Source organism: Xiphias gladius, chromosome 6 (genome assembly GCF_016859285.1).
Source record: "Xiphias gladius isolate SHS-SW01 ecotype Sanya breed wild chromosome 6, ASM1685928v1, whole genome shotgun sequence".
Taxonomy (NCBI): Eukaryota; Metazoa; Chordata; class Actinopteri; order Istiophoriformes; family Xiphiidae; genus Xiphias; species Xiphias gladius.
The window spans coordinates 27024863-27041497 of record NC_053405.1 but is presented as its reverse complement, the minus strand read 5'-3'; the positions used below and the strand labels follow the sequence as shown (position 1 = coordinate 27041497).

The window sequence follows — 16635 nt, the reverse complement described above, 5'->3', positions numbered from 1 at the left end:
TTGTATTTCTTACTTGAAATTTAGGCTTTGCCAATAATTTCAACTGGGACTGTACTTCCATTTCATGCTTTTTCTGCTTCCTGACAAAAATTATGTTTCTGAGTAGAAAAAGTTTAGCATTTGAGATTCAGTATCATCACTCATATTTTATTCAGTTTGATATGGCTGATTTAGTGAATTATTTTTAAAGTGTAACTCACCCACTCCATAATTTTGAAAAATGCTAAAAAGTGGGCAAGGGGCTGAGAGGGGGGCTGGGGCATGGATGTCTGAGTCAGGAGTTGCTCGCTGACATCAATTTGAGCTATGTAATGGAAATAAATTTGAGTTGAGTAAGGACAAAGAGAAAATATTTTCATTCAAATGTACCCTATACGATCCAAATCTCATTCATTCAGTACATTTAAATGAAAAAGTTTTCTCTTTGTCCTTAATCATCTCAAAGTTATCTTCATTAAGGAAAGGGTTAAGCAGCCACAGCTGTCGTTCTCAGGATTAGGGTTAATGAACTGGAGCAAACTGTCTGTCTTTGGGCTCCAGTAACAGCCCAGAGGAACAATCACTGCTACTTCTCTATCACGTCACATAGTCATTCACATTATTTTTTACAGATATATGCATTTACCTGGCATGTAGTAGAGGGTCTAATAAAGACATGCGTTTGAGTTGCATCATTGAAAGCGAAGCATCCAGTGTTTTGGAGCTTGACCCACACTAGAGACTGAAAGTCAAAGGCATCCCAGCCTTTGCACAATGAACTCTGACCATTTTTTTTCCTTGTAAGTCCTACAACTTTATGGAAGTGCAATACTTAATCATAGGAATACAAATCACAAGTAAGACTTAGGTAAGGTTCCAATGAGGTTTACTTGGTCTTGGTTCAAAGACACTGACACACATGGAGAACGGACAGAAAGAGCGGAACTGTTGGGATGAAGCTGCCTCCAGCCCCCAGCCCCTTAAACTGAATTTTTATGTTAGGGACTATAGGTGCAAACTTGCTGTTGATCTGACCCCGGCATATGTACATTTGTATTATCATTATGTTATGTAGCTCTTATGGGCTGTTCACAAACCACTATGTACTGTATTACATTTTTTTTTCTAAATCTCAATTGTCATTCTCTTTTCTGTCAGTGTACCAAGTTCAGGATGCCTGTGAGGTTGCTTAACTCTGCTAACCTTTGTCAAATTGTTCATGGACCTTTAATCCAGCCTCAGACCTGTTTAATACAGTAGTGCTCTAACAGGATTGGTGATGTTAACCCCCAAGGACACGGCTGCCAGCTGTTCCATCCCCCTGGCGGTGGGTCAGCACTCAGAGGACCACTGATGGGTGGAGCAGGAAGGGAGGGGATGCCTGGAAAGTGAGAGGATCTTCTTAGCTTAGTGCAGATTGCCGCAGCGAGAGGACGAGAGGGATGCAGAGTCCGAGGGTACTATAAGACATCACAGAGCATTGGATATTTCACACAACATCCTGTCTTGCTCCTTTTTGGTCAGTTTTCATCCTCACTCGTGGATTTTAGGGCTTTGGGTTGGTTACATTTATGGGTTGCTGAGAGGACACGGGACAGGTTCACGATGGCCGTGGCTTTGGACGCAGTGTGGATGAGGGTGAAGAATGTCTGCAAACAGAATGGGCTCCTCATCATGTCTGTGCTGGCTGTGGTCATTGGGTGTCTTTTGGGATTCTTCCTGAGGACACGGCGCCTCACGGAGCAGGTCAGTCTGTCTCTTCCCATTGACCCGGTGTGACGTTATTCAGGCAGAAGATGGGGTTTGGGAGAGAATCTTGTCCCTCGGTGTAAAGCTCCATAGGTGTTAGCGGCTGAGTGCTCCTCCTCATCCCATGTCATACTTTACTGCACTTTTCCCACAGTTTAACACTGATACTAGGCCTCATATCAGTGTTGACCTTTGTGGTTTTTGGTCATTACTTGCATGTTTTAGCAATTAACAAAATTTCATGTATACTGTTCATTTTTCAAAAGCATATCATTTTGTAATGATGGTGAGTAACTAAGTCTATTTACTCAAGTATTGTACTTGAGTAAAATTTTGATGTACTTTCGTTTTTGCATTTTAACCTACTTTAAACATCCACTCCGCTACAGTTCAGAGAAAAATGTTGTACTTTTCACTCCATAGCTATAGCTACTACTTTTCAGATTAAGAATTTACATAAAAAACATACAATACATAAGCTTATTCAAACGTTAAGAAGTTCACAACCTTTGTAGGAACTACTTGTGTTCTGTTTGGGCCCCTTGTCCCAATATAGATGTGTATGAGTTGCTAACAATTCCACCAGAGAGAAATTTCCCCTCTAAACTTTCTACATGGTTTCATTTAAATAAGTGTTCAAGGCCCAAAGCAGTCAAACTCTCCAATATTTCACAAAAAAACTTTCAGTTTTTTTTCAGAGAAAAGTCACAAAAATGAATATAAATTGGTGCTGCAGAACTTTGTTTCTGTCTTCCTTTCTACCCCATTAATCATCTCACGACCGCCCAGACATCTTGTTGCCCGTTGTCGGGGCCCGAACCCTAGGTTGGGAATCACTGGACTAAAGGGTTAAACTATCTAACTGTATATAAAGTATTTAAAACTAGCTCCACCTCGATCAGCTATGACAGAAAACTGCTGCCTACACGTTATTGCATCGGTATTAATCTAATAACTTTAGGCATCCATTGGTTTACATTCATGTCATGAAAATCAAATTCTAAACGTAAAATGTGCCTGAAATGGGAAAAAATAGGTGACAGTGAACATCGCATTGGCATTTATTTTCAACAGATACCAGTACAGTATGCGATTGTTGAATTGTAATACAGTGCAGACTTCATAACTCCTTCATAACCTTATTTCAAATTCTAGTGGAGAACCCAAAGATTCCAAAGAAAACATGAATATGAGTCTGACTTTTGGGAAAATGTTTCTAAAATGATTCCCAGGATATCTAGAATATTTCCATTTGATGGAATTGTACAACCATAGGAAACTCGGGAAATTCTTGGGTATGAATATTTCATTTTGAGTAAACATCATATAGCTTCAGAAAGTTGGAACAAGCAGACACACAGTATATATGACAATGTCAAACAGTGTGGGACAAGATTATTTTTCCAACTTTAAAGCTACGTAGGGGATAAAGGGGAGAAACTCAGGGAAAACTGTATGTTAAAAGTGTTTTTAATGCAAACACCAGTATGGTTTAAGTCAGAGTTGAATCACTGTCAACTGTATTAATATTTTGCAAATTCTCCAACTTAAAGGTTTCACAAAAAAGCAAACAAAGAAAACAGACTCCATCCTTCAAACTGTCCATCCTCCATTTACTGTGGTAGAAATACATTTCTTTTCAGCTGCAGGATTACCGGCACTGACTTTTTCTTAAGGTTTATCAGATTCAAATAAAAAACTTTTAAAAGTCAAATATTTTATTTTGCTGGTTTAGTAGTTACGTTCAATAGGTTAAATTCTGACAGATGAGCAAAACTTTTCAACTTGTAGCATTTAGTGAGCACTGTAACCATTGCTATATGCGCTCTGACCTTTGAACTAAATAGGAATACACAAGCTGAAATTGGCTTTGATTGGTGTTTCATGGGGGGGAAATGTGGGGTGTGTTTAGTTTCTGGTAATTCTTTTTATTTATGGGTGCTTCAATGTACAAATCCAGGCGAAGAACAAACCCAAAAGCGTACAGTAAATACACAAGAAAAACATGTGGCAGGTTCACCACATTGCTCCGAATAAAGCCACCAAGGAGCTTTATGCAGGGGCTCCATAAACCAAATGCAGCCTCTTCTTTCCCATCACGCCCTGACTAAAGCTCTGTCATATTCTCAAAAAGGCCTAAAAATAGCCCGTGACTCCTTTACTTTCACAATAGGGGATTACAAACCAATCAAACAAATGCTTTCTCTAATTGTACATCAAATAAGAGTGCCTGTCAGTGTGACGCATTACAAGGTACGCAGGAGCCAAAGACCTTTATGTTTTCAGACAATTTGTAGACACCCAGATCCCTCTGGGTTTGAGGGTCAAGAGCTGAGAGAGTAAATACAGTCAATCTGTTCTGGTGTGTGTGTGTGTGTGTCTATGAGTGCATGCCTGGAATTAGTAAGGTGAGATAATAAAAGATGACCAATTTCTGAGGAGAACTTAGACTGTGCAGTGGCGAAATTTTAAAAGATTAGCCCAAATTTTAAAAAAGAATATTAATTAAAAACCGACACGATTCTCTGACTTACATAAACATGTTAAACAGTTTCCACACAAGAACACACTGAGCGGAAATGTATGGCTGAATCTATGACATAAATCTGGATTATAGTATTAGAAGGGTCTACAGAATCACAGCATCAGCTGCAGATTCCCCAGTTCAAGCGCCAAATTGGAAAAGCGTGATACAATGTTTATCAACTGATATTAGTATGATTTAATGCGGAAATGCATTATACTGCAACACGGATTATAGTCACACGCACAATATAAAAACACAAAGAAAGTGCAGTGAAGCAGTAATAGGAGCATATAGATATTTGAACATCAGAAGTGTGGCTGCTTTTAGCTTAATTGTGTTTTACTGCCGAGTCCCAGTAGGACTGAACTGCTTTAGGTGCACAGTGGAGCTTTCGCCTATTAAAATACGGAGGGGGCCAAGAGCTCCTCTAAGAGTGACTGATAGCAGCTGGAGAAACGGAAACTTCGACAGTCAGTTGTCCCCAAAGAGGAAAGTGACTTCTGCATGTTTGATTTAGTAGGCTATGAGAGGGTAAAATGACATAAAGTCAGATTACAGATGGACATTTAACATGTTACACATAATCAGTGGCCACTCTACCAGGTACACCTGCAATCGATTGCAATTCATTGCAACAGTTCTGCCACAGATTCTACTTTTATGAAGCTTTATAAGGTTCAGATTTGGGGGACTTTGTGTGAAATGTGTGAATTCAATTATGTGTTGTACTGGACTTGATGATATTGAGAGTTGTTCCTACTTTTTTGTTCTTCGCATATCATACATGGGGGGGGGGGGCAGAAACACCTCTGAGTAGAATAGTCCAGCACAACACATCACTTATGACCTCAGTGCTGAAACATAAAATTAAATCAAAACTTCTTTGGCTGTTTCAAAAAAAGCAGACTTTTTAGCAGATCACTTGTTTTCGATTGCATTAAACTGCACGCATTACCTAATAAAGTGGAAACTGAGTGTATTATGCAATTCTGTTTCTGTGTGTGCACAAAAATTGTACTTTGCCATAAAGTATTTAAGCATTACTGCTTGAAAAGTTCCCAACCATTGTAAAAAAGAGGAAACATACTCGTTTATTTCTTTACCTTCGTAGCTACTTCTCCTGGGGTCCGCAGCAAAGATTTACAGACACTGCCTCAACCCTCCCCAAATCAAAATGACAGCAGGAAAATCTGATGTTTGTTTAGGAAAAGAGCGAGAGAGAAACCGTAAAATCAAAACTAAACAGATGTCGTTCAGGGGATTAGTTAGTTCAAATTAAAGCCATCAGGCAAACTTTTAATGTCACTGTTATAGTGGTACTCCATTTTGTGTTGAGCTTCCGTTATTTTAGGGAACTTCTGAGGGACAGGTTAAAAAAAAAAAAAAAAAAGAATTACCGTATCAATGCAACAGTAAACAAATATCCCAACATTTATTCCCTAATCTGGATTAAGATCCAAAAAAATGCTGGATCCTACATTTCCCCATAATGCAACAGATAGCTCTTTTTTAGACCCTCCAACATCCCACATCTTTCAGACTCAAACCAGTTTGTAAAGCAAAGCTTTATTTATAGATTTGCATTCGTAGTCTCCAAACCCAAGCCGACATAACCTTAATGACACAATCAGCCTTATTTTCTTAGACTGCACATTTATACTTTGAGAAAATGTTATTGAAGCTTATATAGTGCTTGAATAACATTTTTTGTGAAATTAAATCTCTCTCTCTTTCTCCCTCTACCTTCCTTTCTCTGTCTACATATGTGTATGTATGCACAGCTCCATTAGAGCAAAGAAAGTCCAAACTTGGAGAAGAAGAGGAAAAATTACAAGAAGTAAGATGGTTTCCACAGCAAATTACATCAATTTTGTCCTTCAGCAACCAGAATAGATATGTCTGTGCTGTTTAGTCCCTGTACCACCAGAAGCAGTGATCAGAACTTGGGCTGTATGAGGAAGGCATTAGCAAACCCATACAACATCCACTGCAGCTGCTCTAAAAGCACTAATGGAATTGAAGATTCTTTGGGGCTGATGTTTTCAGATGACATTTTTTTTTTTGAAGCTACTGCTATATTCTGTTCAGTTTACAGTGAGTTTTTACGTTTTTTGAGAAATGTAACAAACAGAAGCTGAAGTTGAGTTCATGTAGTATTCCTATAAAATATTATCAGCGGTTCAAGGATATGATAATGGATTTCTCACAAAACTACCTGTTTAAAGGATGCAGGCAAGAATGCGCAGGCGTTACTGAAGGCACAAAGGCTTGCTTTCCTGATTTACGCACACAACAATGCTACCTTGAACCTAAATAGTAGCAGTCCTGAAGTAGAAAATCTCATAGGCTTAAGGTCAGAGCACAGACACCCGCCACGTGTGTGTGTGTGTGTTTCTTTCACGGTAGCTTAAACCTTGGTGCTTCTGGCACATATTGGCATCCTGTCACTCACCAGCTGGGCCCTACTTGCCCACCAAGGATCCTACTGTGACATGAGGAGTAACATACACAAATACCAGTTACTGTAAACTGAGTTGTAGGTTGGAGACCAAAGAGAGGCCTCTTACACAGACTAATTGTCTAAATGAATTCTTCAAACATGAGCGTCCTCCTCCTGCGGGCCTTCCATTGGCTGCATTGGTATGTCACTATTGAAGTACTTTGACTCTGGCCTCTACTCTGCAGCTCTTAAGTGTTGTTAGTGTCAAACGTAACCACAATTCCTTGGTCATATTTTTTATGTCAAATATGCTCATGTTATTGTGATCCTAACGTGACCTTTATAAGTGTTTGGAAGTGTAGTTTGACAAAAAAGTCTCAACTCAAGGTCCACCTCTGAGCTTCAGTCCTCATCGGTGGAGCGCTAGAGTGGGCACATTTGGGGCTATAGTCCCAACATAAACCACAACAGCCCCACTGTACCCCCAGCAAGAAATTATATAGATAAATTACAGACATTTAACACATAATATCCTGTTTCATTTGCTTTATTCAGCTGCTTTTTATCCAATTCTCTGGCTGATCCAGTCCAGTGGTGCCAATAACTGTAGTAGCGCTCTTCTGTTCTCTGCAGTCACCTGGGAGACTTCACGTTACACATGTCAGGAGAAATACGTTTACTTAACTAAACCTCTTTTTAAGTTTGCTCTCATACCCTAGCCGCATAAAAAAAAAAAAAAAACAGAATTTCATCATCGAACAGCCTTATCAAGAGGAACCAGAAACCAGTGAACATGAGAGAGTGGAGGAAGGTCTGAAGAGAGAGAGCTGGAACAGCAGGGGAGACCTACCGTGACAGGCTACTGTCGCTCCTCTGGTGCACTTACCCCTAACGGCTGTTGACAATGTTAGCTGGCCTGCAGCCAGACGAAGGGGACCCAGCACCCAGCCTTGTAAATATACCCGCCGCAACACAGCTTCTCTCAGAGGTGGCAGAACTCCTGGCTGGAATATGCTGTCACCAAAGATGACAGGCATTTCTGTGCTGCATATTTAATGAGATGTGTAGTTTCTCAGTTTCTCAGTTATTCTGTATCTTGTCTATTTTCTGCCTTCTGTCTGAACTTTCATTGTTAGCGTGCTGTGTTTTGAATCGACAGAAGTGGTCATATGATGCTTGACATTGTCTTTCAAGTGCCATACACCTGCTACTAGCTTTGTTGATTCATACTGTGTATTTACTGCATATTAGATAGGCCCGGCAATAAATAATGAAGTCCCCAACCAGACCCTGCAAAAAAAAAAAAAAAATCTCTACCATTGCCTGTGGTTTGCGCAGGTGTCGTGGAGTTGGCGAGCCATTATTTTTATCCGAGCGAAAATAAATTAGAATTGCAAACTATACAATGGATGATTGCAGTATTGTTTATTACTGGAGTTGCTTTCTGGTTGGCAAAAAGCAACTGAGGTCAAGCCACTAGTGTTTTGACAGAATCTATAGCTATGTGTTATTCTGTCGTGTGGATAGAGATTAGCCTCCAACACAAATGTTGATTGTCCCTGAAGGTTATATTGACTCCAAATTAATATGTTTCTCTCTTACTGGTGCTGCTTGGGAGGTATGAAGTCTGTCAGAGACTTATAACACAGATTACATAAGCAGCAGCATCAGTATTAGTGGTTTGTCTTAAGCAAGCATACCACTGTCTTACATGTGATAATAACCAAAGACAGTTTTGAAAGCCAGATGTGAATCTTGAAAGATTAGAGGAAGATTGTGTTAAAAATTTAACATTGGCCGCTGTTCAGCAAAAGGTACATAGGCTCACTTTAAGGGGCATGTGTCAAAATTTCAGGTTTATCATACAGTAATTCATAACAGAAAGCTCCCTGAATCCATTTAACATTTTTTAAAAGTGCAAAGAAAAAAATTTCACTCTTCTTCAAATCCACACAAGTATTTTTTTCTGTTTGTATTTTCTCATATTTTTAAAGCACAGCTATGCAACTTTTATCTAACTATGTCAGACTGGCCCCTGTGGCCACTAGTGACAATTACATCATAATGAAGACAGCCAAAACAGCCAAAACAGAGTGTGACAGTAGCACAAGTAGAGAAGAACAATAAAGTTAGTGCCCTGACTCAGTAATGTCAGTTATACAGCAATATCTATGTAAAGTTTGCTAACATTAGCAAAACCCCCGAGCACACTGAATTGAGCTGGGGTGAGGTTTATTATTGATAAATGTAACTTTTCATTCGTGTGAGGAAGAATATTGTATATTATATACTGGTACTTCATATTGTTTCACACTTGGCTGATGAAACCTACCAAACTGCAGCTGCCCTGTTGACTTGGTCCTTTGGCAACAGCTGCACTTGCCCCATGTACCACAAACAACAGTCACCACAGACACACACACACACACACACACACACACACAGGCAGATACACACCGGCCCATATGCATGAGTGCAAGATGAGCAGACAGAGACAAACCTTCTCTGCTGTATGTGAGTGCTGATCCTGCTCTTATACAGCAAACTAAGCTCTCTCTGCCTAATGCCCAACGGAAAAGCTCTTTAGCTGTCATTATGCACCAGCCTCGGCCTACAGCCCCTCAATCCAACGTCCTCGCTGACATCCCTTACCTCACACTTACTTCCATCAGCTCTATGCAGAACACAACTTTTCCATATTTATTAATCAGCAGATAGATACTGCAGATCGCTGTCTCAGCCTACCAGCCACGGTGGTTGCCTCGTGCTCATCCTACCTTAGTAAATAACAGAGATTTCTCTCAGTCTGACTTTGTCCAGGCTTTATAGTAATAACATATAAAACAACTATGATATCACAATAAAATAACTACAGTCTAAGTGACGGGTGCAGTGACAGAAAAAAATTTCTCCATTGTCTGCTATAGTTATGTCTGCTACACAGAGGTGTAGACTTAGACTCGGATTCAGATATAAAGACTAAGCTGTGGTTATGTTACCATCCCAAAAATGGAAGGTAACATGGAAAAATCAAAAATGTTAATACTACAGCTTCTGACCGCATTCAATAAGGAATTGTAACTTAAGGCTAGCATTAGTGGTCTTCGGCCTGCCTTTAACTAGCTTAAGATAAAGTTAGCTAAGAGCTAGACTTAAGTAATACATTTTGCAAACATGAAATCAATGAGACCCTGACACAGTTGGCATGGTAATGATCTTAGAAAATGCCAACATCTGGAAGCATTAAGGTTGTTTAACATAGACCACCAATTGGTAATGTTTAACGTCAACTGTCTGCCACTTTTATGAGGCCAGCAGGAATTGCCACCGTTCCCAATTCCCACGAGAACTTGAAACACAAGAATTAGGAGCTGGACTTGACTTCATTGGCAAAGATTGAGACTCACATATAACGTGTTTATAACTTGTAAAAGAATGACTTTGTCCCCTGCTGCCACATAACTGCAGATGCAAAGCAGCAGTGTATAAGAGATATGGTTTTTTTTTCCTGAAATATTTCAGGCTCTTATCTGAATATGTGTTCCTTAAAATTTGCTTACTCGGTCGGTTAATGCCTGTTAAGTGTTTTTTAACACATCATCCTACCAATTTTCTCTGGGATTAAGTCTGGGCCTTTGCAGGACATGCTCTCTGTTTTTAAAGCTATCCGAGTCTTTTTAGACAGTTGCATTGGGTAACGCGAGGACATAATTTCCCTCTTAGACGCTACAGCTTATCTACAGCCGGCAGCAGCAAGACAATCTTGCTCTTCAAGATTTTCTCTGAATTTGGCTCCACTTATTGTTCTCTACGTCTGTCCAAGTCTTCTAGTGGCTGTAGGTGTAACACATACACTAACCTCTAACTTCTTTACAGGGGCGTGAACGTGTAATCTGTGCTCACAGTTTCCAGTCACGTGATTGAAGGCTATGAAACTGTGTTACTAAACCTTTTCCAAAGACCAATATACAACACCTCAGGCAGTTGCTATGTTGAACTTGTTGGCAAACATTTACACACCCAGCAGATACAGAGTAACATTTGCATTTGTTTGGAGTTTCTGGCCACCTGGGGAATGTAATATTCACTCTCCTTCTGGCTCTGTTTTCAGTCTCTACTAACTCCTGAGGGAAAAACAGTATGGAAATACAATGTCTTTTTATATATTTAAAAAATATATTTGAATATTTTTTTTATCCGAAAACAGCTGCCTACTAGAGTCAGAAATGATGTCTCTTTGTTTTGACAACCCGTGGACGGAAGTTATTGTAGGCCTACCTGAAAGAAGTTGTAGCGAGGTGGATTGTGGGAGTGCAGAGCACGGGACCCTGATGCAGGAGAATGGGATTAGCATCATAAGTGTGGATGGGTTTATGGAAGGGTTCGGGTTAGGGAAAGATAATGTTAATAAAGTAAACCCATCCTGTTTCAGATGCTTTTTGTATTAACAATTTGCAACCTGTCAGATGCTTTCATTTTAAAATGTTTTCTAATTATGTCTAATTAATTGATTTAATTAGTAGTGTATAGAGGTCATTTCTAGGAGACAGGTTCAGTCACATGGATCCTTTCACACAGAAACTATCATGTCACCGGTCCTGCACCATGAGCCTTTTGTGTGTCCATTATGCCACTAAAAAATTTGTCTATCTCACAAAAACAAAAAAGCACAGATTGAGTGTATAGACACACCTAAATCATTAAGGATGATTAAACAAAAGGTCAACCTGTCCTCAACTTATTTATTAGCTAACTGCTGAAGAATGATGTGTATGATCTTTTTCATTGCCATTTATGCTGCTGAAAATACTAGACACTGCCTGAATCACACAGTTAAAGGTGGTACAATAAACATAACAATAAATAATACACGATATACAATTAAAGAGCAGGATTATCAAACACTGAATCCTGTTGCAGATCCTTTAAGCCAGACTATGACTATGGTGATGACTTGGAAAGAAAGAAGCTTTTTTCGAACTCCTGATACACTGCCGGGCTCATTTTGACAGTGTGGAGATATGAGGTCTGGCTGCAGGGGATGGAAACAGCACAGCTGACAAAAAACAGCTGTCCACTGCTGCTCGAGATAGAGGCCTGTGTTAAGTACCGCGGAGACTGAGACAAATACACAAAAAACCTCTGAGATCTGCAGACTTCTGCCAAACAGCCACCCACAGCTGCTGGACCTTGCAAATGTGTCACTGGTGGTTTATGTTTGACGTTTTTTGGCTGCTCTCCTATTCTTTACAGTGTAGAGTTACTGCACCCCTCTGTGTTTAGATCTGACTCCCTAACTCCTTCTGCTTTCTCCACTACCTCCTCTGGCAAGTGGTAGAAATTGTCACGTGCCAAAAAACATTGCTTCCACCTATTCAGGTCTCTGGCACAGCACACAGTGTACTGAGTAATAGGTGTATTTAGCTGGAATAATAATAATTATCAGTGGTATCTGGGTGAATAACAATGGGTCTCATTTCTTAATAGAAAGAAAGTCAACGGATTTTATGTGAACCATGCAATTAATACCTTTTTCCTACAGGATGTCCACTTTGACCTTGAATAGTAAAGGAGGATCCTATACTGCTTCTTAGTTCGAGGTGCTAAGCCCCAGTATCTCTGGTGTTGGAAGTGACTTTAACCTGCATTAACTGATTTTCATGGCCACTTGAAGGCAGCAGAAACAACTGGTACACATAACATCTACATCATCACATTTTAAGTTGATGATGGAAACTCATTTACACATCCAGCAGCTATGGAGCAACATTATCCTTCGTTTGGCATTTTGTCTCTGGCCACCTGATGAATATAAGTGTTATATTCACTCTCTTTAAGTGCTGAGAGAAATATCTTGCTCCTTAGCTGCTAATGCTCCGCTATGCTCACCTTTTTCTCTCCTGCTGTGTTTGCGTGCTGTTTGGTGCTGAGCGGCTACAGTAATGTAAAGGAGGATTTTGAAGCTTCCTCTCTGAAAGCAACTGCCTGCTGTGGCCGAAAAGGACACCAAGAGAGCGGTGAGAGTGAACCAGAAACGTGAACTTGTGGTCCGGACAGACAAAACAATGAGCTGAAACTCACTATAAAGCTCTTTAATGCTGAGGGGAGCTGCAGATTCAGCTGACAATTCTCTGTAGGTTCATCGCTTTGAGCGAGGCCTCTCACATTGTCCCATTGTCATTTAATACATTGTTATTATGATAAAAATATCACTTGTAGCCGCTTTTAAAATCATTGTCAGATTTCACCTATTGACGGCAACACTACATTGACATGTACATGAACAGGTCACATTGTGTTACAGCTATACTATATGAAACACATTCTTGCCAACACATCAGCTTTAGGGCTGTGTTATTCAGCTCGTAGAAGCCAGTGTTCTGCACCCAAGATGTCAAAAAAAAAATCTATTATTGCAACTTTAGGATCCAGTGAGATGAGATGAAAATCATGAAAATACAGTTTACAGTGGAAATGGTTTTGCTAGATCCCAAAATACAGCCTGTCTAGTGTTACTGATTACTGAAGGTTTCTTCAAATTGCTTGATGTTTTCTTCCCTCTCAGCAATCTCTACCAGCATCAGAGACCTAGAGGAGAAAAAAACCGGCAGCCCAAGCTGACCAGTGTGGAAGATACCCGTTTGATTTGTCTAACTCAGACAGCTGAGGCTTTATATTTTGTATTAGCTTTGGCTGAACTTTGGAGTGCACTTTGGAGGACTGTGGATTTGGCTGCTGTCACTTACGCTGAAATCCCTTTAAAAAGGGGTCTCCTTGTGGCCAGTATGCACAGGAGGAAAAACTAAAACCTCAACAATAAAAACGCTATCAAAGTACACATGGGCATGTGAGGATTAGAAATTCACCAAGGAAATGGCTAACAATGTCAGTTTATAGCCAAAAGATGAATGAACATAGAGATGATTCAGCCTTTCTCATTTTCTTACCAAGTAATGGATGATTTTTAATTTTTTTTTTGCTATTCCTTTCTTCTTTGTGACATTGAGATCAGTTTGTTCATTTCAGCCCCGGCAGTGATCCAGACATCCTAACACTCTCTTATTCGTGTTCATTATTTTTAAGATAACATCTAATTCCTTTTCACAAGCTGTGAACGGTAATGCTCTTCCACAAATTACCTGTAACCATCATTGCTTGTTCTCTCTTCTTGACAGGAGGTGAAGTACTTCCAGTTTCCTGGAGAGCTGCTGATGAGGATGCTGAAGATGCTGATTCTCCCACTCGTGGTGTCCAGGTAATGATGTCTGTCTCCAGCACTTCATTATACATATATATATATATATATATATATATATATAAAACCCTCACAGCTTGAACCCACTCACCTACTTTTATTCTTCACTTTTCTGGGTCAGCTTATACAGATCACATTGTTCTCGCCATTTAGCTAATTGCATTTAGAGCTGTCACCTTTTCAAAAATTAGGCGAAAACATTACGTACATCGTGGCTTTGCTAAGATTAGATTTTGCGTCTGACTCATTTTTATGGGAAATAGGGTGAGACGTGTTTGAATTGACCCTGCCTTGTTCGCTGGCGCATGAAACTGTGAGACTCCTCAAGGTTCAGCCAGTTAGTGCCAGGACGTTCAAGTATTATGTTGCCTCAGTATACCTGGGTCCAGACCTTAAGACAACTTTCGAGTTCTTCGGGGTTCGAGTATTAGGCATTGCGGACCTTTCAGGCCAGAAGAGTGCAGAGTACACGAACAGGATTTGTGGTTATCGAGGTGAAGTGAAGCAATATGCTTCATTATGCTCCCAGAATATCAAGCTGTAGGCCACATAAAGCTGATTACTTATTAAATCTACTTATTAAATCTACCAGCTCATACTGTATGTATGTTGTATCATGACAGTAGCAGGAATAATAAATGACCTTGAGATGATAAAAGTATATCAATCCATAAGCAAAACAATTATTAACACTATCAGGCATAAAAATTAGGTTCTATCAACCAAACCGCAGCAGCGAGACTCTGCAGGCAGCAGGAATAGTATCCTCACGCCAACAAAGACTGAGCTGACTGTCTGACTCTGGTACATGAATGAATCCCGTGAGCCCCAAAGGCCCCCAAGCGGGCTTTTCAATACTCTTCACAGGGGCCGTAGTTCGGCATGTGTCAAGGGTAGCAAGTGTGAACAAGAGCTGGTATGACCGGCAGACGAGTCGTGTTAGATTGTGTCAAGTATATAGGACTGTAGTACTGAGCGGCCTCAACACAGGCACGTACAGCTACAGGAAGTTCACCAGTCACTCACCTCCTGCACTGCTGCAGCAAGCTGGGCTGTGTCACACAGTACTCAAGTACATTTTCAACACCCTTTGGGGTTATAGTAGCTGGCCGTTAGTTTGGTACCATATAAAAGCAGAGAGGGTGGGAGAAGGCGAGAGCTTTTGTCATGTTGGACTTTAGAGTCCAAGCATACAGACAGCTACAGACCCGTCATGAAGTAAAGGCAAAAAAGAATCGGCACAAAAGATTTGTTTGCTCTACAGCAAGCACTACAGTAGTTTGAGAGAGGGGATTGCATTGACCTCTCATTTAGGAAATACTGATTGGCTACATTCTTGTTCACATAGCTTCCGGCGAGAAGAAGGCTCGCTGCTCGGCTGTAATAAGTGCAAGAACATTAACAATAAAGTGATAAAATGCTGTAAAATGCTGTAAAATGCTGTATGATTTTCAACTTGCTGGTCTAGCTGTTCTCTGCAGTTAATACTCACACCGCTCTCCACACTTTTGACCTCTCCTGGTTGCTTTCTGCCTGAGCACACAGGCACATTATTTGGCTGGGCCGCAACAGCGGGGCCAGTCCTATAAATGCGATTGTCCGTGACTGACTGATAAAGTTACACCAATGGTCAGCGGGCCAAGTGTTGGCCTTTCCCGACTGGCCGTTGCTCTTTCAAAATGAATTAGCACAAACAGTTTCTATTGTGTCATTGTTGGGGCGTTTACAGGCAATGAAGCCAACCGAGCGCCTTTGTCAACATTTCACTCCCCTTTAGCGACTTTTCTTCACAAAAGCAGCTAGCGCAAAATCTAGCAACTTTTTTGGCAAACCTTAGCTACTTTCCGTAGAAGAGACTCACCAGTATTGCCCCGCGAGGTCAGGCTTTCTCTCCGCAGGCACACTTCTCTATGCGTCTCATTAAACTGACGGCACGGCAGCTGACACAGACGCGAATGAGCTTCTAACTTTCTCTCCAAGTGATCATTTTACAAGTTAATATAGCCAAAATCATAGCACAGACGAGGTCTTTAACTTATGTGTATGGTGATTTTGTCAAAAAACGTCGTATGAAATCAGGATTTTAGCAGTGCAGAGCAGCAGCTTGGAAATGGCTTGGAAGTGACCGCTGGTTAACATGTGGTCTTCATGGACCTCGTTTCAGTCATTATTTCATACTTGTTCCGTTGTCTGACAACAGAAACAGAAAAACATGTAAAATGAGAGCAGCTTTATTGGGAATTCAGATGGATTGAAATACTGTATATGTGAGCACAGACAGTAGGAGAGAAGCAAACAGATGAAGGGCAGTCCAGCCAAATTCTAGGTTTTGACCTAGTCTTGATCAAGCAAAATCTTGTCTGAATGCATTGTTTACAGCGCCTTTGCTGCCTCACTTGAGTGATGTTACTGTAGACAGTGCGTTTCACAAAATTGGCAAAAAGAGGGACAGTGCATTTTAGCAGTACCTTCTCTGGAGTACAAGACATAACCATATACACAGAGAATTTTAAATTAAGTGATGATCACAGGACAAATATTTGATTTTTCTTCCACATCCAGCCTTTGAAAAATCACAACAGCTGTCATTTCATTGCCCCATCTTCTTGGTCTTGATATCTCAGGCTCCGGCTCTAGAATAGACAACAGATAAGATACAAAATGGTACACCTTAAATAGTCTGTC

The 16635-nt window shown here is 40.4% G+C and overlaps 1 protein-coding gene across 1 annotated transcript in view; it reads left to right on the top strand.

Annotated features, from left to right (window-relative positions):
- Nucleotides 1-1584: 1584 nt before the first annotated feature.
- The window catches only part of slc1a7b (solute carrier family 1 member 7b), a 35868-nt gene continuing 20817 nt past the window's right edge, over nt 1585-16635 (top strand). The window contains exons 1-2 of the mRNA XM_040129200.1: nt 1585-1725; nt 13871-13950. Of these exons, the coding sequence (XP_039985134.1) occupies nt 1585-1725; nt 13871-13950 (221 nt within the window). The remainder of the gene's footprint in view (nt 1726-13870; nt 13951-16635) is intronic.